We start from the raw sequence: 26,051 nt of genomic DNA, 5'->3' as shown, positions 1-26,051 counted from the left end.
GGACTCTGACAGGCAATGAGAGAGGGGGCAGAGCTATTATCGTCTCCTGAGAGGGGTGGGACCCAACCCCTCGAGGGGTGGAGGGTTGTCAAGGGAGAAGAGTGAGGTTCCATGTGCTCAGATAAGCGGAAACAGTTTTGAGAGGATTGCGACAGTTCTGAGGAGAAGGGGGAGGAGCTTGTGACGCACGAGTATTAGTGCAGTTTTGAGGGGAAGGAGACGAGTCTGGATTGGGTGTGTTGCGTGCTCTGAAGAGCTCACAGTTGTAAGGGAAACTGGGACAGTTCTAAGGAGTTCTGGGAATGAGGAGAGCTGAAAGGAGGTCATCCTACCTGCCTACCTTGGCCTTGTGCCTGTGTTCATCTGCCTGCTGCCTGTTGATTGTCCTGCTCGTCTCATCACCTCTTTTTTTATCCTGCTGTGCCCATCGCCTCCTCGCCGCCTGCTCCGCACCCATCCTCCTCTCACCTGCTATCACCAGAGATAAGTCACCCGGTTTTGTCCTTCTTCCCCGTCTCTGCTTGTGACTGGAATGAGGCGCCTTCGTTTTTATATGATTTATTTTACCATTGTTTACCTCATTGTATATAGTTATTATTGAAATCATCCTCTCCAGTTATTTTGTTGTTTTGGTAATAAACCCTTTTGGTTTTAAAAGGTTTAAGGTTCTCGTGATTCTCCTCAGACACGCACGCGAGCATAAATATCACCATCATTTGGTACGCGAGCATAAATATCACCATCATTTGGTACGTCCCCACAGGAATTAAAACCGTTCTGTCCATCACGGGATGTTAACCTTCCGCAGCAACGTGCTCAATGTTAGTTGAGCCGTTGGCGCTACAATACATTATAGAAGTGGGGAAATTGATCCGTAATGCCTGGTTCTTTGCTAGTTCCTATAACACCAGAACATGACAGTCACATTCAGCTTTGTTTTTGTCTATGTTTGATCAAAAAAGCAACATTTAACAAGTGTTTGAATACAACAGCTAACAAATGATAAATACAGCAAATAATAAAAAACATTCCCTCCCCATTTCATTTATTTATTAATTTACTTTTCCAATCCATATCATCAAGTGATTCAAAATATTGTTTTTTTATGATATAATCAAGCCAGATAGCCCAAAGTCAAACAATATATTGTCCTCATCCCTCTCAGGTCCAACCATAAGTGAGTCAGTCGTTCACACGACTCTTTCATCTTGTATCCCCTCGCTCTCTTCTCACTCACTCACTCTCTTCCTCTCTGCAGCATCAGTCGAGAGCATCTCAGAGCCCCTGATTCTTGAGCAGTACGTTGCTATGAAGGAGTACACCCGCCAGCAGAACACAGAGCTGAGCCTTACGGTTGGACAGCTGGTGGAGGTCATCGATAAAAACGAAAATGGTACGCTGGGGTGGAATCACGCACGGGTATGAGAGCAATATAAACAGAAAAGCTGATCCTTAAGTTAAGCGCATAGGAAGATGAGCCATCTACCTGTCTACACCTTAAAGTTGTTGAACATTTTCCAAATTGTGTGTTGCTAAGGAATAAAATACTTTATTTGTTTTAAGGGCAAGTGACACTAGTGACACTTCTGTGCACTTTTACACACCCATTCATAATCTTTAGGTGCTCTCGTCAATGTTTGTGTCGTGATTTCCCATGAAATTATCTTGTACTTTTTCTGGTCGATTTTACATGTTATAACCCAATTTATTATTATTATTATTATTGATTACTCCTGTCATGGATCCTTCTCCAGATGATTCGCAACAGATTGATTTGCTTATCTTAATAACACATTTTAGCTTGTACCTGGTTATGTTCCACAATTTCCCGACTTGTATTCTCATAAAATCTGAACCATAAGTTTTTTTTACATTGAATCTGAACCATACAGTAACCAATCATTATTACAAAAATATAATTTTCAAGATAACAGTTAATTGTCAAGATAACAGAATATAATCATCGTCAAGATAACAGAAATAAATTAGACGGAATAGTGAGGACATTAAAGCATCAAAGCAGGCAGAGCATGAAAGTTATAAGGCAGCCAGGAAGGCTGCAAAGAAAGAGGTAGCAAAGGCGCAGGAGGCATGTAGGAAAATGTTCGGAGAACGCTTGGATTCGGAAGAGGGTCAGACAGCGGTATTCAGGATTGCAAAGCAGATAGCGAAAGAGAGGTGTGATGTGATGGGGATGAGTTGCTTGAAGGATGAAGTGGGACAAATCGTTGTGGACCCAGATGGAATTAAAGGAAGATGGAAGTGATATATGGAAATGCTGTTGAATACAGAGAATGAATGGGATGGCAACATAGAGAGTAACCCAGTTTTAGGACCGGCAGAGAAGATAACCGAGAAGGAAGTTGAGGAAGCGATAAAAGCAATGAAGAGTAGAAAAGTGGGAGGGCCGATGGGAGTTGTGGGAGATATGTTGAAGGCAGCAGGAAGTTGGGGTGTGAAGAGAATGCCAGAGATCTGTAATCTGGTGGTGAAAGAAGGCCGCATTCCAGTGGATTGGGAACTGAGTACCCTCGTCCCTCTATACAAGGGGAAAGGTGACCCTCTGGACTGTGGCTCGTATCGAGCGATAGTTATTGGAGCATGGAATGAAGGTATTGGAAAGGGTGTTGGAGAGGAGGACAAGGAGGAAAGTGAAGATTGACGAATTGCAGTTTGGATTTATGCCAGGAAGAGGAACGACAGATGTGCTTTTTATTGTGAGGCAGTTGCAGGAGAAGTACATGGAGAAGAGGAATAAGTTGTTTCTTGGGTTTGTTTATCTGGAGAAAGCATTCGATAGGGTTCCATGTGAAGTAGTGACATGGGCATTGAGGAAGTTAGGAGTGGAGGAATGGTTGATCAGAGTAGTGATGGCAATGTACAAAAGAGCGCGCACAGCTGTAAGGACGAAGGACGGGAACAGTGGTGAGTTTGAGGTGAAGGTGGGAGTGCATCAGGGGTTGGTACTAAGTTCACTCCTATTTGTAGCTGTGATGGAGGTGCTGGCTCGGAATGTAAAGGAGGGTTTACCATGGGAGTTGTTGTATGCAGATGATCTGGTGTGCAGGAAGGGTGTCGGAGTGAATTCCATTCAATGTACAATGTGCGCCGAGTGGGTTCATCAAAAATGTAGTGGTTTGAGACGGTCATTAACCAGTGTGGCAGCTACATTCAAGTGTAAGGTGTGCACAGAGGGAGCTGCAGATGGAGGAAATGTTGAGTTGGATCTTGGAGATGGCGTGAAGCTGGAAGGTGAGAAAACATTTTGTTACCTAGGCGACATGCTGAATGGAGAAGGTGGATCAGACTCGGCAACGGGTGCGAGAGTGAGATGTGCATGGAAGAAGTTTCGGGAACTGAGTGGCGTGCTGACGAGGAGGGGAGTGTCGTTGAAGCTGAAGGGAAAGGTGTATGCTGCATGTGTGAGAAGTGTTATGATTTATGGGAGCGAGACGGGTCATGAATGTAGAGCAGCAACGAAGGCTGGAAAGGGTGGAAATGCGAATGGTTCGGTGGATGTGCGGAGTATCGTTGAGAGAGAGGAAGACAAATGATGAATTGCAAAAGATTATGGGAATAGAGCCTGTGATTGATGCTGTGAAGAGGAACAGGTTGAGATGGTTTGGTTATGTGTTGAGGAAGGATGAAAGTGACTGGTTGAGAAGAGTGATGGAAATGAATGTAAAAGGAAGTAGAGGACGGGGAAGACCGAGAAAGACTTGGCTAAAGATGGTCGAAGAAGAATTGCGGGCAAGGGGGTTAGCAAGGGGAGATGCAGAAAATAGGGCAAAATGGAGAAGATTGTCATGGGGCCCGCAAGGCTAACCCCCGCTCTCGCAGGGAAAATGGCCTTAAAATGCCTGTTGTTGTTGTTTGTAGTGGGGACAGCTCGCTGGTAACGTGATTGGCAAGGATGTTAAATATTTAGAAATTTTATGTCAGGATGCTCTAGATAGGAAATTACAAATTATTATTGACGATGTAAATTGCTCTCTCCATCCTTGTTTAGTTTTCCATAGGTCAGGAGCATTTTTATTTCCACAGGTCAAAACTTGTACATTTATTAATTTTTGTTACGAGGCAATACAATGTCCCCCCCCCCCTCCCTCCCCTCCCCCCCCCCTCCCTCCCCTCCCCTCCCCTTTCCCGTGCCTCCTCCCCCCAAGCCCTCTCCCTCCCACAGATCTCCCGTTGTCCCTGCTCTCAAATGTTGTACTTGTGTGCTTCCCTCTCTCTCTCTCCATCTTGTCTCCTGCTCCCTTTATCTTATGTTTTATGTGTCAGTTTGTCTTTTTGTGATTAATGTTAGCTCTTACACGAGCCTCTATCTTGTATACAAAAACAAAGAAAGAAAAAAGACTGATTTTCGAGATGAGTTTAATGAAGTTGTTGCTGTTGGAGATCTGCTGTGTTAATTATTAATTTGGTATTTCCAATGAATATATATGTAATGTTTTTATGGTATATGTTTTTATGTTGAAATTTTATATTATTTTATGAGACAGGTGTTACCCCCGCCCGCTGAAGGTGGATGGAGATCGTGTTTTCACCCCAGTCTGTTTGTTCGTTTGTTTGCGTGCAGGATATCTCATAAGGTTGTGGACGGATTCAGACAAAACTTTGTGGACAGGTTGGGTGTGTGACCAGGGATGTTATGTTTGGTGAACATCCCATTTTGGTGAACATCCGAATCCGGATATGATAAAAAAAAATTGATTTTAAAAGTGATTCTTCACCGTTGTTGGGGTCAAAAACGATATTTAACACGATATTTCAAAAATTTATCGGGCCCAATATGTTCGACTGGATCAGGTATTGCGTTGCAGAGGTATACGCTCTACCGAGTGCTCTTCTAGTTTTGTAAAGGATTCCTTAAATGGTTCAAGGAAGTGGATGTGCGTGCTTTCACCTAAAGCATTCGATTGTCACATGGAGTGGATTTATTGCTCATTGCTTATTAATGTATAGCCCAAAATGACTGGGAAGAGGAAATTCGTGTTTTTACATGATCAGTCAAATTATTGAATTAAAAACAATCGTCTAAAGTACTGTATACAATCAGAAATTCAATAATTTTTGCTTTGCTGTAATTGTAACCAGCATTTAATTCCCTGCCTTTACTTAGTTATCAGAAAATATGAAATTGATAGGCCGTTAATCATATAATTCTCTCTCTGTATTGTAATGTCTCCTTGGGAAAAAGCACACGAACACCATCCTGTCTGATGCCATGCCTTATGCCACTCTGTGGCAGCCATTATGCCAGAGACAAAACAGTCCAAAGCTGCTTCGGTATATTTTCTTTGGCAGTGCTTTTTGTATGCAAGGCCTAGGCTCTTACAAAAGCAAGTACTATCGTACCTCTTATTATAATGCTCAAGGATCTGCATCCCCGCTGATGGACCTCTGGTAGCTTGTACCTGTTGCTGCGTTTTTGCCTGAGGAAAAAATGCTGAAATCTATCTATCTGGGTTCTTCCCAATATCTTGTTAGGGCTAGGGGCTAGGAGTTAGGGTTAGACGTTAGGGCTAGACGTTAGGGCTGGGCTAGACGTTAGGGCTAGACATTAGGGCTACACATTAGGGCTAGGAGTTAGGGCTAGGAGTTAGGGCTAGGAGTTAGGGCTAGGAATTAGGACTAGGAGTTTTTTTTTTTTTGTTTGTTTTTTTTTGTATACTGGATCGAGGCTCGTGAAAGAGCTGACATTTACTTCACAAACAAATCAACCAGACAAACAAAATATATAAAAAGAGGGAGCGGAAGACAAGAGAATGGGAAGCACACAAACACTTGAGAGCACACAACATTTGAGAGCAGGGAGAGGCAGGGAGAGGGAGGGAGAGGGCTCGGGGGGAGGAGGCGTGGGAAGGGGTGGGGGAGGTGGGGGGTGGGAGAAGTATAAAACACAAGGACACCAAGGACTTCCAGGTCAGAAGTTGGTATTTCAAAAAGTGGAATTGGGGTGAAATTATCGGGGATAGAAAAGATCAAGGTTTTGGATGGGGGAAGATAAGAGATGGTGGTGAACAGCTGTTTTAAAGACCTGGAGGGTGGAGTGGGATTGAAGAGAGTGAGGGAGTTTGTTCCAGAGGCGGGAGGAAAGAGGAATGAAGGAGCGAAGGTGAGCAGAGAGTCTTGATTTTGACAGTTTAACCATAAGAGGGTTGCAGGCAGATCTTGTGCGACCTGTAGGAATATTTGCGGGACAGAGCCCAGAGAGAGCTGGAGGGGCAAGGCCAGAGAGGAGTCGGTAGAAGACGGAAAGACCACCAACCTGCCTGCGGTGAGTGAGTGAAAGGCCCTTGGAGTTAGCTTCATCGTGGGAGATTCCAATGATTCTGAATGCTTTGCTTTCAACAGCGTGAAGACGAGCTAGGTGTGAGGCAGGAGCACCAGCCAAGAGGGGAGAGCAGTATTCCATTGAGCTGCGGATGAAAGCCTTGTACGTGGACTAACTCCGAGTTAGGGCTCGGAGTTAGGGCTCGGAGTTAGGGCTAGGAGTTAGGGCTAGGAATTAGGGCTCGGAGTTAGGGCTAGGAATTAGGGCTAGGAATTAGGGCTAGGAGTTAGGGCTAGGAGTTAGGGCTAGGAGTTAGGGCTAGGAGTTAGGGCTAGGATTTCGGGCTAAGAGATAGGGATCTTTGTTTCTTTCACATTTCTTTCTACTTTTTCATATTTCTCCTTATTCATTCGAATTCTTGCTTGTTCTTTCATTCTCCCTTTCTTCATCTCTCTGTCCAAGGAGTAGTGAATTCTTGCAGAAAAAAATTCTGGAAGGTTAACTTGGCTGCACCTGGATGAGTTTGAGGGTTGTGGAGTAGCGGCTGAAACCCGAATGCTATCTAGGTTCCTCCTGATGACTCCATCTTTGCTCCTTGCTTATTCGGGTTCCTTCTGATGACTCCAATGCAGTAGTTGGTTTTCCGTTTCATTCCAGAGGGGTGAGCACTATGTAAAAATAGCACTATAAGCCGTCGTTAGAACATTGTGCCAATGGAGATAGATTCTCCGAGAGCATATACAGTATATAAAGTATGAATGCTGGATCTGGATCCGGACCTGAACCAAAATCGATTCAGCTTGTTCTTGTCATCTAACCAACTCAATATACCTAGTTTTGTCTTGATCCGTCCACAACTTTTTGAAATATCATGATATATATCGTTTTTGGCCTCATCTCTCAATGGTGAAAAATTACTTGAGAAATTAATAAATTCTAGTATCTGGATCTGGTCTTCACCAAAATCGAATTGATTCGTCCTTGTCACACACCCAACTTGTCCACCAAGTTTTGTCCGAATCCATCTATAACTTTTTAAGCTATCCTGTTCACAAAGAGACAGGGGTGAAAACATAACACCCACCCACCTTCGTTGATGGAGGTAATAATATAAATAATTTTTTTATTACCAAAAACAACACTCGTAACAACACTCACACCAACAACAACACATGTAAGAAGATGCTCGCTGATTGGCTGAGAGTGCTTCAATGTCATTGGTGCATTAGGAGGACGTAGCAGCGGTTGTTTCCTTCGTATGTATTTGATTTGTAGGTTTTGATGATTTTTTTTTTGCATTTTTCTTTAATTTTATTTTTTTTAACGAATATTTTGTCTTCAAGTGTAAAGTGAAATAGGGTTCTAAGAGGTAGCGCAATAAGAGGTTGATTTTATCTTGCAATGCATGGGTGTAAGTTATTTTGATAACAATACTTCATTTCACCTTGACCTTCTTCATCTCACCTGTACTTTCTCCATCTCACCTGTACTTTTAGCTCTCGTTGTCTTGTATTTGATTTTGGTTTTGTTTTGGATTTGTTTTGAATTTGATTTTGCCAGCTATGATGTTCATTGCAGTTCGAACTTTTGCCTCATAGCTATTTACCTGTTCTAATTTAGTTGTTTTTGATGCAATATATGTGTCAGCTCCTCTTGGACCCTCAGACACTGTAGAAAAAAAATGGGAACGTTGAATTTTTTTTACAGTTAAGCAGTAATTTTTTTGATGTTTTAAGTGCAGTAATTTTATGTATTGGTGAAATTAGCTACAGTCACGTGAAAAAGTAAGTACACCCCATGTAAAGTTTTGACTTTTTCAACATATTTCAACATACAGCTATTTGATCTTCATTTCAACAATATTTATAGATAAAGGTGATAAAATGTAACAAATATCATGAAACATTTACATTTTGTAGTCCATTGTATAATTTAAATAAACAGAAATGCAAATTTCGCATGTGGAAAAAGTAAGTACACCCCATGTAAAGTTTTGACTTTTTCAACATATTTCAACATACAGCTATTTGATCTTCATTTCAACAATATTTATAGATAAAGGTGATAAAATGTAACAAATATCATGAAACATTTACATTTTGAATTGTAGTCCATTGTATAATTTAAATAAACAGAAATGCAAATTTCGCATGTGGAAAAAGTAAGTACACCCTTACATTTATCACGACTTCAAATACCTAAAATTAGAATCAGGTGCACCAGCTCAGGTGCAAATGATTAGAACATCGTTAGAGAGGATCTTGGAGGAACCTGTCTTATTTAAACCTCAGACATTTAGTTTGGTTTGCTCTTTGTTGTTGAAGTGTGCGGCGTCACCATGCCTTGATCAAAAGAGCTCTCTGAGGCCTTCAGAAAGAAGGTTATAGATGCCTACGAGTCTGGGAAGGGATTTAAAAAGATCTCCAAACAATTTGAAATCAATCATTCGACTGTCCGGAAGATCATCTACAAGTGGAGAAGATTCCAAACAACTGCCAACTTGTTCAGGCCAGGCCGCCCCAGCAAGTTCAGCCCGACAGCAGACCGCAAGATGCTGAAAGAAGTCTCTAAGAACCCCAGAATGTCATCACGGGACCTACAGGTAGCTCTTGCCACTGTTGATGTCAAAGTGCACGAGTCTACCATTAGAAAGAGGCTGCACAAATTTGATCTACATGGGAGGTGTGCCAGGAGGAAACCTTTGCTGTCCAGAAAGAACATCAGGGCAAGACTAAAGTTTGCCAATGAACACCTTGGCAAAGACCAGCACTTCTGGAACATTGTGCTCTGGACAGATGAGTCAAAGGTAGAGCTATTTGGCCAGAGTACCAGAAGACATGTTTGGCGAAAACCAAAGACAGTATTTGACCACAAGAACCTGATACCAACTGTAAAGCATGGTGGTGGAAATATTATGGTTTGGGGCAGCTTTGCTGCATCAGGGCCTGGGCAGCTCACCATCATAGAATCCACTATGAATTCTTCATTGTACCAGAGGGTGCTTGAGGATAATGTGAGGCCATCTGTCGGAAAGTTGAAGCTCAACCGAAGGTGGACCTTGCAACATGACAATGACCCTAAACATAGCAGTAAATCCACCAAGGAATGGCTGAAAAGAAAGAAATGGAGGGTTCTGGAATGGCCAAGTCAAAGCCCGGATCTAAATCCCATCGAGATGTTGTGCGGGGATTTGAAACGAGCTGTGCATGCAAGAAACCCCTCAAACATCGCACAGCTGAAATAATTCTGCATGGAGGAGTGGGCAAAAATTTCTCCCAGTCGATCTCAGAGACTGGTAGACAGTTATAAGAAATGCCTACTTGAGGTTGTTTCTGCCAAAGGGGGCAATACCACCTATTAGAGCCAAGGGTGTACTTACTTTTTCCACATGCGAAATTTGCATTTATGTTTATTTAAATTATACAATGGACTACAAAATGTAAATGTTTCATGATATTTGTTGTATTATATCACCTTTATCTATCAATATTGTTGAAATGAAGATCAAATAGCTGTATGTTGAAATATGTTGAAAAAGTCAAAACTTTACATGGGGTGTACTTACTTTTTCATGTGACTGTATCTCCCTTTTCTCCAATGAAACAATGCCCCGACATTTGTGGGATTTTCCTCGACTTTTGCAGGATTTTCCTCAACATGAACCTGCCTCGCTGATCGGTGCAGGATATCCATGGTATAAATCTTGCGCCGATTAGCGAGGCCGGTTCATGGTAAGTAAACTGAGATGATGCCTCTGAGGAACAGGGACGAGACATTCAGCTGGGCGAAGTTTACTTCGACCCGCCCCCTTGGAATAGTCAGGGTGGGAGGTGAGGTGGGGGCGATTATCCAAGGAACGCAGCGTTTTTCCTCAGATCAGGAATGGAACCCATATCGGACATATAATTGTTATCTCTCTTACAGCCTATTCCATAATTAGTTACTAATCTAAATTCAATCAACGTACCAAAAAGAAAAGATGCCAACTGAACATGATGATAAATCAAATTGAGTCTGTTGTTAACGACGTGCAATGTGGGAACAGTTACAAGAATATTGCCATCACTGCTTGTTTTCATTTTGGTTTACAAGTTCCAGATGCACCCCAAAATGTTTGTCTTTGACGTAGAATCATAAACTCCACCTCTTAGCATTGCGAAGCAACCAATTAGGATGCACACAATAGTTTTGTGTTTTAACTTTTGAACAATTTACAGGAAAAATTACTGTAGCCGTAAGCTTTTAAATAAAGGGCTCATTGTAATCACTCATTCTTGATTTACTCGAGCTGCTTGCAGAATTCTTATATTTATTTACACCAACCTTAAAATGAAGCTTATATTTCTCATGTCTGCATGTAAGATGCACCCCAGTATCTGCTTGCAGTCTGCTTGAGTTTTATGTCTTATTCATTAATCATATCTTAACTTTCATGTTTAATTGACCTTTTTTTCTCATCTATTTTACTCTCGAAGGCTGGTGGTTTGTGAGTGGACAGGAAGAGCAAGGATGGGTCCCAGCTACATATCTGGAGCCCAGAGATGGGTCACAGGATGACCTTGTTATCAGCAACAACAAACCAGGTGAAGGTGTTGTAAAACCCGCCATATGATGCTTCTCAGAATTTTGTTGTCTCTTTTAAGCACACGAATTACTCTGGTTTTAGGGTTCACTCCAACCTCACTTTTTGACACCGATGGCAGAATTACCTGCGAGCACAATCATTAGAAGGGAGTTTCTTGTTATCTGGCTATAATTTTCCTCTAGAATTGTTTTTCTTGCAAAATAGTTCTCTGCTTTCTGGAGGATCTTTAACATGTACATTGCAGACAGAAAAGCCATTGTGATGTGTTATTTGAAAGATGGAATTTCACAATACAGTGCTAAAGAAGACAGCAGATAAAGTTGTATTCACCTGGAATCAAACACACAACTAGAACGCCACTCAGTAGAGCGCATACTCCTGCCGTGGGTCAAGTTGGAGCCCTATCTTCCAATGGTAAAAAAAATCCTTCAAAAAATTCCTGGATCCGGAATAATATCCTGAGCTTCACCAAAAACTAATGAATTCTTCCTTATCCCAAGGGCAATCATCCCACCAACTTTCATCCAAATCCGTTCAGAACTTTTCCAGATATCTTGTTCACAAACACACGAACATACAAACACACACACACACGGACACGACCGAATGCATTACTCCCTGGCGGGAGTAACTATACAGATCAGATTTTGTTCATCCGTATGCAGCACAAGGCTTCTGGGTCGCTTCGTTGGCTGAAGGCCGCAGATTCAATTATCTCTGTTGGTTAGGGCAGGCATTTGTAATTTGGCTATGATGCCGGCGATAGCTCGCATACTCTTCATGAAGAGTAGCATGGGATCTTTAACGTCCACAAACTAATGCAGGTAAACGGGACACAGTTTAACGTCCATCTGAGTGACGGCGCACACATTGATGAATCGCCCTACCTGTGACACACCGGGATGACAGTTTATAGCTGGGTCGGGATTCAAGCATACCTCTAGGCCATCCTGTCAGCCATACAGATCAGATGAAAGCGTGATATGTTTTAGTTATTCATTCAGCTGTCTACAAAAATGTTGTTGAAACTTTTTCCTTTTTCCCCATTTCAATTTTATCACAATAAGAAAAAAACGTTTTTTGTTTCTTTTTAAACAAATTTGGAGCTCGTAAACAAGCAGCCTTGATAATTAAATAGATTAGCAAGCAAGTTTAAACAAAATATGTTGAGGAGCATGCAAATAGGGCTTTCAATACCATGGACAAAGTCATAAAGGAGCAAAAAGAAGCATTAAATACAGATCATATGAACATGAGGGTGGCATAAGCAAGGAGAACAAGACCAGATGAAACTCAAAACTTACTGACATGACAAGGGCATGAATGGAAAAAATCACATTGAAAATATGGAATTTACAAACCCAAGATGATATTGTCGTGTCGCCGGTGATTAAGATCACGTGCGGCAGATATCCGAGCTTTGCTTTAACTTCGAGGCGTATTTCGAAACATGGCGGGATTATGTTTTTGCATGCGCGGGAAAGGCCCGAAGCCTTATCTACTCGGACGGCCGCCATGGGGTTATTACTTGACCCACAAACACAAATACGACACAGCAAAATTCACAATACAAGAATGAAATGCAAAAATAAAGGATTTAATGAAAATAAAGCACGGAAATAAAATGAATGGTGAGGTAAATCTATAATCCTACTGCGAGACGTCTCCGCTCAGACTCATATACAGACAAGGGGAAAATGAAAGTAAAAATAAATAATGGCTTTTTTTATAGTGTCGGTAATTATCTCTTTCAACGAGGTCGTTGAAGTAAATGGCAGTTCAAGGTGGCCCAAAGCCGATCATGAGGGAACTGCTCCAACAATGGCGAGGAGTCGTTCTCCACAGCGCCACGTACGTGAGGTGCCAAGAGCCCCACAAACTGTCGCCCCCACCTTCTCCTCACGGGCAAACAGGCCACAAAAGCTAACACCGCTCTTTCTCAGCACCAGCGCCCCGAACCAGAAACAGCCGCAGCCGAGCCACCCAAAAAGACCAAGAGCCAAGAGACCAAGCATGTTCGCTCGCCACCAAACCCAGAACCAAGAGAGAGAGAGGGGGGTCGGGGGGAACGCACCCGCCCCTCTTCTCGCTGACGTCACACTTGAACCAATCCCCGCGCCCCACCACTTCAGTCCATGGCCATGACCAGTCGTTCCCTTTGGGGTGGGGCCTCACGGCCTTTCTTGATACCCATCGAGAATGTTCGGGGGTGGGGTTCCTTGCCGATTGGCAAATGTGCTGGGTTTGTGTCGGGCTTGTCGGTGTGGTTGTGGCAATGTGCCGATTGCATGGCTGGCCAAGTGAATTTTATAAGAACAAAGGGAAAATTACAGGAGGCGTTACACACTGGGGATTATTAACCATAAGCCCTATTTAACTAGCACAAAACCACTCTCCTTATGGTGACATGCAAACGCTCTTACCCGCACAGTCAGCCTACTTGGGAGAGATTCTTCTTCTTCGTGGCATATGGTCCATTCTAAACTATATATTCCTAACTTTCCGAAGGTATTTCTTCACCTACCCCCACAAACGTAACAATATTATGGACAATCAGCATTGAGGGATGACCAACATGGTGACAAAGGCAGGAGAGTTGGATGCTTCAAACAATCTCACAGTATGAGAATTAAAAGCCAGCCAAACCATAGTTTCCCAGGTGAGTTGGTGTCGGAAGAGATTGCCAGAGACAGTTCAGCATGGTATGAATGGTCTAAACTTCTCTCAAAATATAATTCCGAGTTAGTTAACTTGTTGCAAAAAGGAAAATCCCTTCATCGTCTTTTAAAGTGTTGGTAAGTAATCAGAACAACTAGAACTGATGATGTCATTGGTCATTAAAGAGTCGTCATTGGTTGGAAGATATTTACAGCCATTTCACATCAGAGAATAAAAAGGATATACTGTAAGGATATGTTACACATGAGTACTGCCGCAATTTGGATTTGAATCCCATGATTATAAGGAAGAATTTTGAGGCAAGGGAATTCAAATTCCTGCTCCCGACAGCAATTTGTCGTGAGTTGTGGTCTCGGTCTGGTTCTAGAGGTCTGATTGACTTTTCCTAGCGAATGATGCATCGTAGGTACTGATTGTTCAAAAGGCTTTCTCACTGTGATCCCGTCACCAGGATTAGTCAAACGATGTAAGACTTGTAATTGTGATCAATTATTTTGTTTGTGCAAGTTGAACTCGCACCATGAACGTGCATAGAAATAGAGCAAGCGCTTATTATGAAAATTAATTAATTCCGGCACACCGGCTTGCAGTCGCAATTCCCATTATTCATCCAAAGTTATAACACATCAGTCATCGTCAACAACTACTATGGATTATATGATGACATAGGAATGCATATATAGTAAATCCTTTGCTCCAATGTAATAAGTAATCATACAAAGAACTTTGCTTAACTCTAAATCTCTGCACAGAGAAATGTGGACATTCAAACACAAAATATTGTTACGTCTGTGGGGGTAAACAATGAAATACTATAGTCAAGATATAATCGTTTAAATTAGCATGCCCCGAGTGCCGCGAAGAAGAAGAATTCGCATCGATGTATCTACGTAGTGTCAAATTATATATATATATTTTTTTGTATACAAGATCGAGGCTCGTGTAAGAGCTAACATTAATCACAAAAAGACAAACTCACACATAAAACAAATGATAAAAGGAGCAGGAGACAAGATGGGGAGAGAGAGGGAAGCACGCAAGCACAACATTTGAGAGCAGGGACATCAGGAGATCTTTGGGAGGGAGAGGGCTTGGGGGGCGGAGGCACGGGAAGGGGGGAGGAAGGGGACATTATATTGCCTCGTAACAAGAATTTATAAATGTACAAGTTTTAACATGTGGAAATAAAAATCCTCCTGACGTATGGAAAACTAAACAAGGATGGAGAGAGCGATTTACATCGTCAATAATAGTTTGTAATGTCCGGGTAAGATCGTATATGTGTCTCCATACGAGGGGTGGAGATTAGGTAGGTATGCTAATTAGGTAGGGCTTAAGGATAAACCCCAGTGTATAATTGCCCTGTGATTTTTCCCTTCGTTGTTATTGCATCAAAAAGGGCCGCCATTACAATAACTACAACTATCACACTGTAAATGGACTCATTCTCTCACAACGCCACCAGGGCTAACCAACACCCAGCACATTTGCCGATCGGCACGCAAGCCCCGCCTCACGGCCTTCGACGTCATCTGAACATTCCCGAACGGAGATTAGACTCCGCCCCCGATGACTCATAACGAGGAGGCCACACCCTACCTTTGTGATTGGTGGAGGCACGATGGGATGATTGAGTGGAGCTCGGTAATTGGACAGAGTATGACGTCATCGTGGAACATTCGAGAGTGGAGGGGAAAAGATGCGGTTGTGCCATCTAGCTCTTTTCTTCTGGTCCTGGCTTCGCGTGAGGGACGGTCACTTCGCTCGCTCTTTCCCTTTGTCTTGGTCGTGCTGGCAAATGGCTGCATCTGAGGCCATGTCCATTCGTGAAGCTTTGGATAGTGGAGGGAGGAGGAAGAGGAAGACGTCTCGCCCTTGCTAATTTTCTTGCCTCGGTGACGTGAGCAAACGGTCCCCTTTTGGCCTCGTGTGCGCCTGCGGAGATGTCCCGGAGCTCTTGGCGCGTCGGTCGGAAGGAGACAAGAGCAGGAGAGGACCGGCCACACACAATCCCTTCACGTCCGTAGCAAGACGGAGAGGAGCTTCGCGCCATCGTGTGCATCTTTCCTGCGCGCGGCTGCGGGCCCCTTTGTGCTGCCAACTGCATTCGACGGCCTCGCTTGAACAACAATGCTAAGTGCCAGCACTATAAACTCCAATTTATTTTTACTTTCGTTTTCCCCTTGTTTGTATACAAATCTGAGTGGTGAATCCTCAAATTAGGAATTTTAGTTTTACCTCACCTTTCATTGTTACTTACATTTATTTTCATTAAATAATTACTTGTCGAATTTTACTTTCCTTGTATGGTGGATTTTTCTGTCCCGTCTTTGTGTTTCTGAGTTCGGATTGACCCCTGCGTGTATTCCGATCAGATTAGGCCTCAAATCTTCCCGTGCGCGTGAAAAGATAATACCGCCAAGTTTGGTATACGCCTCGGAGTAAAGCTCGTTTTGGTCATTCGTCCTCTTGGGATCTGAACCTCGGGGACACGACAATATATAAATCTATAAACACATGATGAGGAATGATGTTGGGAGCTCCTCTCTGTGATTAACTCTCGTTAAGATCAAACTGACAGTCTGTGAGGCATCGAACCAGTACGCTTAGGGTGGTTAGGGAGAGGTGAAGCACAGGTTATGATTTATGGGGAAATGTCTTCCTGGCAGCTTCACCTGGGCACAAGGGATGCCAACTTGGTCTTCATGAGTCCTGATGTTGTGGTAAAGACAGCACATGGAGCAAGCACAAAGACTGCACAACCTTAGAAGCGTATCGTTGTTGGACCACCCGTTCGCTGCATTCGGACCACAACCAATCGAATCTGCTTGTTCTTGTCACCCATCCAACTCGTCCACCAAGTTTTTTCATAACTCATTCATAACTCTTTGAGATATCATGCTATATGGCGTTTATAAACAACAACAACAACAACCACAGCCACGATGACAACAACAACAGCAGCAACAACACTACGTGTTATAAAACCTTTTTTTGTGTATTTCACCTTATTTTACATCCTCATTGAGACTCAGATACACATGTAATATGTTTGTGAAGTACAACAGTGCAACCTGCTGTCTTTCCATTAAATCCGTCAGCGAAGCGACGGGGACGCACATGGCTAGTCCTTCCCAAAAATGCCCCTAGCCTTTAAGAATGTGGGGATGGTGGGTGGATATGCTTTAGTGGCTGTCCAAAGTTTGTTTTTCTGTCTTCCATTGCTAAATGTAAGTTTGGGAAGGCTGAAATTTCTGCTGAGGATGGGAATGTTTGTAATGCTCTTGTGCTTTCAGGGCCTTCTTCAAGGCCAGATAAAACTTGTCTTCCCCCTCTTTATCTTTTTCTTTTTTTAAACCAAATTTCCTCTTGTCTGCATTCCTTTGTTGAACAATAGTGTCTCTGAGTTATTATGACACTTTCATTGTGAATTTGTGAACATCTTTTTTTTTCTCTTTCTCTTGCTCTTGCTCTGATTGTTAGTCTCACCCTGAAGAGGATGCGAGCCTGTTGCGATGCGTGTGTGTGTGTGTGTGTGTGTGTGTGTGTGTGTGTGTGTGTGTGTGTGTGTGTGTGTGTGTGTGTGTGTGTGTGTGTGTGTGTGTGTGTGTGTGTGTGTCTGTCTATCTGTCTGTTCACGTCTACATATTTTCACTTTTTAAATGTTTTTCTCTGCAACCGCTTGTCCGATCGATGTAAATTTTTAAACACACGAGGGACTCCCCATGGAGAATAATTTATTGCTAACGCTGGCATGATATGTGACATGGTATGGCAGCCATATTGGATTAAAGGAAAAAAATTGGATGTCATTTTCTCCAAAAACGCTGAATGAAAAGGATTGTAAATTGGCATTTGTCACAACTCCCCATGGGGTATATAGGGTGATAATGATGACATCATCAGTGAAGTGGTATTCCAGCCATAATTGATTGAATTAAAATCTTTATTCAAAATATCTGAAACTTCATACATCTGTTCTATGACCCGATGTGAGTGAAGAATTAAATTTTATGACGTTCATATCCCATTCCAAGAAACGATGTGACATGATAGGATGCATGGATGATACGAGTATGTTAGCCAAAATATTAGTGGGCCATAATAGAGTGTTCAGTTAACGATGGTATTTTTGGTCAAATGAACGCACAAGGCTATGCACTTGATGAGTTCTGTTCTAGTTACCCTCGCCAGAGGAGAGGGTATTGCATTTGAGTCCGTTTGTTTGTTTGTCTGTTTGTTTGTTTGTCTGTCTGTTTGTTTGTCCGCACAGAATAAATATGATTTTCTCTGCAACCGTTGGTCCGATTGACAGGAAATTTTCACCATAGGTGCAACTCCACCTGTATAATTTTTTAATGATAATTATGACGGCATATGTCACGTGGTTCGGCCGCCATCTTGGAAAAACCGAAACACTTTGCACCTCAATATCTCCGAAAGCACTGGAAAAACCGAAACACTTTGCACCTCAATATCTCCGAAAGCACTGAATGGAAAAAATTGAGATATGGCTCATTGTAAAGAACTCTCTATGGGGAATAACATCTGTGAATGATGATGTCATAGGTGCCTCCATTATGACGTCATAATTCGACAAGTACAAAACTTCTTCCGATCAAGATGAAATTTCTTGAGCATAATCGAGGGATAAATAGATGGAGAAAAAAAAAGATGATGTCATCGGTCACGTGGTTCGGCCACCATATTTGTTTTAACACAAAAGCCTTAAAACCACTGAAAACACATCCTGGCGTGTGTTACGGATCCATCACTTCGGCCTTTGTTGTTATTATTTACTGTTCGGATTTTTAGTTTCAGGTAATATCGTTAAGATTTTTGTATGATATGGAGATGACTTTAGTAAAAGGTAAAAATAAATGTTTGTGAAGGAGCAAGGAAGACGTGGCAAAAAGGCTGGAAGAGGAGGATTGGCAGGGAAGAGACAGCCACCAGGGAGATACAGCCGTAACGTCACATTGAGGCTGCGAGCGGACGTTTTTGGTATTGGTCGTGAATGAGTTGAGGATTCCCGGGAAAGGGATTGCCCGCGACATCGTCATATATTGTGAGTGCAATTAAACCTGCGTCTCAGGTTTTATCACCAAGTGCGTGTCATTGTTGGAGGGAGCCAGCGCCTCCATTACAGGCCGATACGCCATTCTGTAGGAAAGGAGACGCCAATTTGTCCTCAAAGAGGCTGTCAGCGTGGTGCATCTTGTTTTGTCATCGGGATTTCCATATGGATTTCCATCATGTTGGTTTACATATCTGCTCAATTCCCATATCGACCTCTCACCTCGTAACTCCTCGTTCTCCGCCGTGCCGATACCTTCCTGTTCTCGTCGTTCTGCACGGCTTCAACCAGCGTGGAGATTAGTGCACAGGCTTTGGAGAATGTTACATTCCACTCACGTTTGGCGTATGGTGAGTTCATTGCTTTGAGAGCATTGGGGAATGATGGTACCATCATATGCATGGTTCATTTGATACAAGTGACATTTTCATTGAACTTTCTTTAATAGTGTTGTTATTGTGTGTGTGAGAGTTCTTAATACAATTAATTGTTTTGTTCTACAATTGCATTGGTGTGGTTTTACCATGGCTTATTAGAACACTCAGAGTAACAAATCTTTCTGCCGTGTTCCCGCCCGAGACTGAGGTGCACCGTAACCGGGGTTTGGGGAGGTAATACGTAACACGAGGGTCTGCAATATCTGATTGCGCTTTCTTGTTGTTTTTGTTTTTGATATCTCCACTTATTATTCTCCTTTCCTATTTCCTAGATTAAACAATAAGGCTTCAAAAGTCAGTCTCTTCCTCTGTTACCCTTACTCTCTCTCTTATTCCCTCCTCCTTTCCTCTCTTTTCACATAAGAATTCTACGAGGCTCTTCAGCAGCACATTCCTCAGGATAAAGATGAGGTCTCGCTGGAGAAAGGGGCCTCAGTAGAGGTTTTGCAGAAAAACATGCAGGGCTGGTGGTTTGTCAGGTAAGTCTTTTGTATTTCTGGCATTTGTATAAAGTTATCAGTTAAGAATTAAGCAAAGAGGAAGTGGAATTAATTGCATTAATACTTACAAGGTCATCATGCGCAAAACACCAATTGCTGAAGCTGGGCGAAGCTTGTCACAGCTATTTATTTATTTTTTGTATACACAGTCGAGGCTCGTAGAGAACTCGCAGAGAGAGGGGGGACACACCAACTGCAGAATTGATGGCATAGATAGATTAAAACCTGGACAAACAATGGGTGTGGGGAGGAATGGGGGGAGGGGCAGGAGAGGATGCATGGTGTGGACGTGATGGATACAGAAGAAAACCCTTGGAGGAAAAACTGGAAATTTGGAAGGAGGCGGGATTGGGGTTGGGTGGGAGTTGATAAGGGTAGAAAATATTATGGTTTTTGATTGGGGACAATCTGAGATGGTGGTGAACAGCTGTCTTGAAAAACCTGGTGGGAAGAATGAGATTGAAGAGAATGCTGAAGTTTGAGAGTGTGGGAGATAATGAGAGTGTGGGATTTATCAGGATTGAAAGACATATTCCAAGTGTTTGACCATCTTTTAATTTTGTCGAGGTCTGGAGTGAGTGAAGAGGTTGCAGCCTGCCTGTCTGAAGGATGAGGAATGTCACAGCAGAGGGTGGAGTCATCAGCAAATAGATAAAGGGGATTTCTCAGAGAGTCAGAGAGACCAGTAATGAAGATCAGGAATAGGATTCGGCCCAGAACACTGCCTTGGGGCACTCCAGCCTTGACTGGGAGAGGAGATGAAAGGATTCCATTGAGAGCCACACTTTTTTTTCTTTCTTTTTTTCTTTTTTTTGTATACAAGATCGAGGCTCGTGAAAGAGCTAACATTAATCACACAAAAAATCACAAACCGACACAAACCAACACATAAAACACAAAATAAGGGGAGCGGTAGACAAGATTGGGAGAGAGGGGGAAGGACACAAACACAACATTTGAGAGCAGGGACATCGAGAGAACTGTGGGAGGGAGAGGGCTTGGGGGGGGGGGGGGTGGGAGAGGTATAAAACATATGGACACTGCAAGGACTTCCAGGAAAGAAGTTGGAATTTCAAAAAAAGTGTATCTGGGGTGAATTCGCGGGGGTAGAAAAGATCAAGGTTTTGGATGGGGGAAGATGAGAGATGGTGGTGAACAGCTGTTTTAAAGACCTGGAGGGAGGAGTGGGATTGAAGGGATTGGGGGAGTTTGTTCCAGAGGCGGGAGAAAAGGAGAATGAAAGAGTGAAGGTGAGCAGAGAGCGTAGATTTTGGCAGTTTAACCATAAGAGAGTTGCTGGCAGATCTTGTGCGACCTGTAGGAATATTTGGGGGACAGAGCACAGAGTAAGAGCTGGGGGAGCAAGGCCGGAGAGGAGTCGGTAGAGGACAGAAAGACCACCAATCTGCCTGCAGTGAGTGAGTGAAAGGCCCTCGGAGTTAGCTTCATCGCAGGAGATTTCAATGATTCTGAAAGCTTTGGTTTCAACAGCGTGAAGCCGAGCTAGGTGTTCGGCAGGAGCACCAGCCCAGAGGGGGGGGAACAGAATGAACAGAATTTCCAATCAAATGGAAGATGACTGAGGGCAAATGATAGGGTGAAAAGGGCAGAGAGAGGATGTGCAAAGGCAGCAGAGCAAGTTTTTAGGACATGTGAGCTGATGCCATCCGGTCCAGTAGCAGAGTAAGAGTCGAGGCTTGAAAGAACCTTCTCAACCTTTTCAGGTGCAAAAGGCACAGAGTCCAGGAGCAGTTGCAGATACAGCAGGGAAGGATGGGTACAGGGAGTCAGGGGTTGAAGACACAAGATTTGGAAGCAAACACAGAATTGAGGCATCAGGCCTTCTCACAAGCAGAGTTGGCTGTAATGTCATTTAAAGAGAGGGAAGGGATGGAAGCGGACCATACTCCTGAAACTGACTTAGCAAGGCACCACCAGGTTTTAGAAGAGGGAGACGAGTTTGAAAGTTCATTCTTGAGGTTGGACAGATGGTGTTTTCTGGGTCTCCTGAGAGTGGACACACACTAACTTGTTGTGGACTTTTTGGAATGCACTGAGATTGCCTTCGGTCGGTATGCCTTCCGGGAAGAGAAGCACGTTGTTTCAGAGCAACTGCCTCACCACAGGATTCAGTGTAACATTGGCAGGAAGAATGGTAGGATAATTGAAGACAAGAGAGAGCATGTTTTTGTGGAAGGATTCCTAGACGGAGGTAACATCAGGGGCTGTAGATATGGGAGACCAGTCCTGAAGAGAGATGGCTGCTTGCAGTACCTGCCAATGTGCTTGAGTGGAATGTCAGACTCTCTGCCGTTGAGGCAGCTCTCTGAGAATAGCCAGAGAGAGGTTTACTTTCACAAGCATATGATCCGATGAATCAATTGGAGCAGATGAAGAACAGGAGACATTTGTCGGGAAGTTAGTCTTCACCGAGTCCAGGAGGGAGGATTTGTCATTGGGAGAAATCTGGGTGGGAAAATTCACAGATTGAATCAGTTCCATGGAGTCACAGAAGTCCTTTGCTGAAATGCAATGGCTGATGAGTGAGGTACCAACTCCAACTGGTTCATCTGATCATATGCTTGCGAAAGTCAATATCTCTTTGGATATTCTTAGAGCGCTGCCTCAATGCCAGCGAGTCTGGCATTTCACTCAAGCAGATTGGCACGGATCGCCACATATGAGGAAGAGATAGTTGGGATGAGTTGTTAAATGTTTGTCCATGTTAGCTGAAAGAGTGATGTAGATGGAGTCTTCACTGTTTGGTGGATGGTGCGTGCAACACACAAACAAACAAGATGTGGCAGCAGAGGGGTAGCCACAACAATAGGTACTCCTGGGGACTGGGAGGTGTAAGATAAATACAAGAGCAGTGAGAAATTGATTTGTTGATGGAAAGTGCAACTCCGCCGCTGGAGCGTGATTCAGGCCTGCCAAATCAGAGGAGACAATAACCCGGGAGAGACACTAAGAAGTCAGGGACGACCTGTAGGAGGAAGGATTCTGTTAAACAGATGATGTCTGGTTCATCGGCAGTAGCCTCGATTGAAAGATCTGTCAGGTTGGAGCAGAGACACTGGATGTTTGAGGTACGCACAGTTAGAGGTAGGGAGGGAGGAGGCATTGAGAGGGTGAAGAATGGGTGGGGGATTTTTGTGAGCATGTTGAGACTTTGGGGGTCTGTGATGGGAAGGTTTAGTGTGAGGGGTGCGGCAGAATGTTTGTGTGTGTGGTGTGGGGAAAGGTTCGAGTGTGAGGGGTGCGGGGGATGGTTTGAGTGTATGAGGTGTGCGGAAAGGTTTGTGTGTGGGGGGAGGGGGAGTTTTGTGTATTTGGGATGTGGGTAAAAGTTTGAGTGTGTGTTGGGTGCAAGGGAGGGTTTGAGTGTGTGAGGTGCGGGGGAAGGTTTCTGTGTGTGGAGGAAGTTTTGTGTGTGTGGGATGTGGATGTAGGTTTGAGTGTGTGTGGGGTGCAAGGGAGGGTTTGAGTGTGTGGGATGCAGGAGAAGGTTTGAGTGTGTGTGGTGCAGGGGAATGTTTGTGTGTGGTGTGTGTGGTAATGTTTGTGTGTGTGTGGTGTGGGGGAAAGATTTTTTGCGGGAGAAGGTTTGAGAGAGTGAGGTGAGGGGGAAGCATTTAATGGGTGTGGGGGGGGGGGGGGGGAGGTAAGCATTGAGAGGGTGGGGTGAGGTGGGATGTAGAAAGGGGAGGCATGAAGCTTTGAGGGGGTGAGGTGGGGTGGAAAGGGAAGGATGCTGATTCCAAATTCCCAATTCCCAACTTTGACAAACGGAGATAAAGAACATGGGATAGGAGATTTTGTTGAAGGCATGGAGAAATGTGGTGCTGTTTGTGCAGGGGAGGAGGAGGGTGGGGAGTTGGTGGTCCAAACACTTATGTCAAACACTTTTGTTAAATCATCTTTGTGAAGAAGAAGATGAAGAAAAATAGATTGTGGTGAAGAAGAAAAACACATGTAGCATTTCTGAAAGAGAGTTAAGTGTTGAGATGCATTAAAAAAATTATTTTAAAGGAAGAAGAAGCATTTATATTTAATGAACATTAAATTTGGAGAGGTTGAGAAAAGAGAGGGGGTTGGGGGAAATGTAGAACCAGAAGTATGGGGAAGGACATTCAAGTAGAAATGAGATCGTTATGGTGCGAATTTTTTTTTTTTTAACTTTTGAAGCGATGATGGGAAAATAGGATAATTTTGAGGAGATAGAAGCAAGATACCCGGAAGATGGAAGCAAAGCGAGGAACATGAAGGCAAATAATTGTCTCACTTTCTTTTTGAGGAGAGGCCGTGACAGGCCTTGAACAATACGAAGTGAACTCAATATACTGTATAGCACAAACAACATCCAAATTAATATGATATGTTGCACAGGATACAATAGCAACACCTAGACGAAGACACAACATAAAAAGACGAAAAATCTGGTTCTGAAAACTCATCTTTTGTGAGGTGGAAAAGGTACGTGCGTTTTCACCAGCACGTGCGGAAAACCCCGAACCGGAAGACTTGGGCTGAATTTTCCTCTGAGCCGACCCCACAAAGAGGGATTAGTTATGACTTTGTTTCGCACATTGGATATTATCATTAACCTGTGCAATGATATAATTATAGCCATGTGCTCACAGGTGCCATGGGAAAGAAGGATGGGCACCTGCATCCTATCTGCGGCCTGCCAAGGAGGAGGCTCTCTCCTTGGTTGCTGACAACCCGAGTGCGGCACGAAGGCTGAGCGAAGAGGGAGCAGCGCCAACCAGTAGTGCCTCTGTTATCTTGGGGTTAAGCACTGGAAGGAGCGATGAGGACAGACCAGCAACACCCGTGGTTGCTAGAGTAGCTCCACAACAACCTGCTTCCGGTATTTGGTTTCTGTTTTCTTCCTTCATGTAAAATTGTCATCTTTCGGAGCGAGAGGATATCCTGGCATCACTTATTCATGTTAATATTTATCCTTATTACCCACTTCATTGCGAATACCGTAAAACCCCGACATTTGCGGGTTTTTAAATGCGTACTGCTCCTACTTTTGGAGCCCCTGTGCTCCAGCTACTCTTGGGTTTTGTGGGCATAAACCATTGCCACCCACCCATAGAACCCCACCAATGGCCTCTACTACCCAATAGTGCCAGACCGATATCGGTAAATCAGCACAGGCCGATATCGGCGATTGTTCGGTAACCGGCATCGGCCGATTAGAGTCAGTGTGAGCGCCGATTACCGATTATACAACACAAAAACCTTGAGCAGCTTTCGCCCTTGTTTAGGGCGAATTTCAAGAAACAAATTTAAAAACAACGTTACATTATAGATGTTTCAAGGAGATGTGCATACACATTATTTATATAAACAGCTGGCAATCGTCATGTGACGGGTATAAAAGATTTGGCTCGGTATTTTGGAAAACATGGTAACGCAGCAAACGGCTCGGACATCAGGTGTTATCAAATGTATTTTGCTTTGCAACTCACAAAGAGAAACAAGATAACCTTTCTAAAGCACACCAAATTCATATAAAATAGCCAATTGCTTTAGAAACAGCCACTGGTACAAAGGAAAACGTGATTGCGCGTACGCTGCTGAGGATAAAATTTAAAACCTACTGTACATCCTTCCTGGCGTATCAAGATAATGTGTTACCCGAGCACGGTTATCATTTGGGCAATGGTTAGTCTCCCGCTGAGCTTGCTTAATCGCCACGTGAATATCCCCCACTCATGCTCTGATACCACCATTTTATAACACGGAGTCATGTGGCTGGCTTGCTCACGCACCGGAAGGAGAAAAAATATTTTCAAAGGATATTCCTAGCAAACTCCATAAACATTCCACACTCCGTTTGAAACTATTTTTCTTTACAAACGGAACCTGGGACTCCTTAGTATTGCTTGCTCTCTCTTGTTATGATCATGTGATGTGTGCAGAAGGACGCTCTGACAATGCCTTGTGTAAGTGGAAGCACGAAGTTTCACAGGTGGTGTATAATCTCAGTGTGGCTGGTTTGCACACCTACCAGAAATAAAACATGATGTAACCCACAAGTAATTCATTCCGTCAAACGATAAATTTCCGTTTTGTCCATTTAACTCACCGAGAAAACTATTGCAAACAAACAAATTTTCCTAGAAATTAGTAAAACCAGGGCTGTGTTCAGTTACCAAGCAGCGAGCTAGCGCTTGCCAAGCCAGCCGTTCCTTATCAACCGTTTAGAAAGGAGTGTTTGCTTGAGTGCTTAAGCAACTTGACGAGTGTTGTTTAAATACATTTAGTAACTGGTGGTTCGTGTGCAGTCACCCGGCTGCTGGTTGCATCATTTTAAGGGGGCGCGTCTGCCGCTGATGCAATGCCTCTCTTTAACCAGTTATCTGGTACTCATTTTGCCGACCTCGGAAGGATGGACATGCTGAGTCAACCCCACCTGGCGTTAATTTCAACGGGATTCGAAGCCAGGACCTTAGGATCCAAAGCCCGCCGCCCTAAC

The 26,051-nt window shown here is 43.5% G+C and overlaps 1 protein-coding gene across 1 annotated transcript in view; it reads left to right on the top strand.

Moving 5' to 3' along the window:
• Window positions 1-26,051, top strand: part of LOC137421133 (SH3 and PX domain-containing protein 2B) — a 203,116-nt gene that overhangs the window by 164,974 nt on the left and 12,091 nt on the right. Inside the window, exons 7-10 of the mRNA XM_068106874.2 lie at window positions 1,259-1,393; window positions 10,756-10,863; window positions 19,423-19,537; window positions 24,202-24,431. Of these exons, the coding sequence (XP_067962975.2) occupies window positions 1,259-1,393; window positions 10,756-10,863; window positions 19,423-19,537; window positions 24,202-24,431 (588 nt within the window). The remainder of the gene's footprint in view (window positions 1-1,258; window positions 1,394-10,755; window positions 10,864-19,422; window positions 19,538-24,201; window positions 24,432-26,051) is intronic.

Source organism: Myxine glutinosa, chromosome 2, assembly GCF_964187855.1.
Source record: "Myxine glutinosa chromosome 2, kmMyxGlut1.1, whole genome shotgun sequence".
In the NCBI taxonomy this organism is placed as follows: domain Eukaryota; kingdom Metazoa; phylum Chordata; class Myxini; order Myxiniformes; family Myxinidae; genus Myxine; species Myxine glutinosa.
Note: the sequence above shows the minus strand (reverse complement) of the source record. Positions and strands in the feature narration are given on the sequence as shown.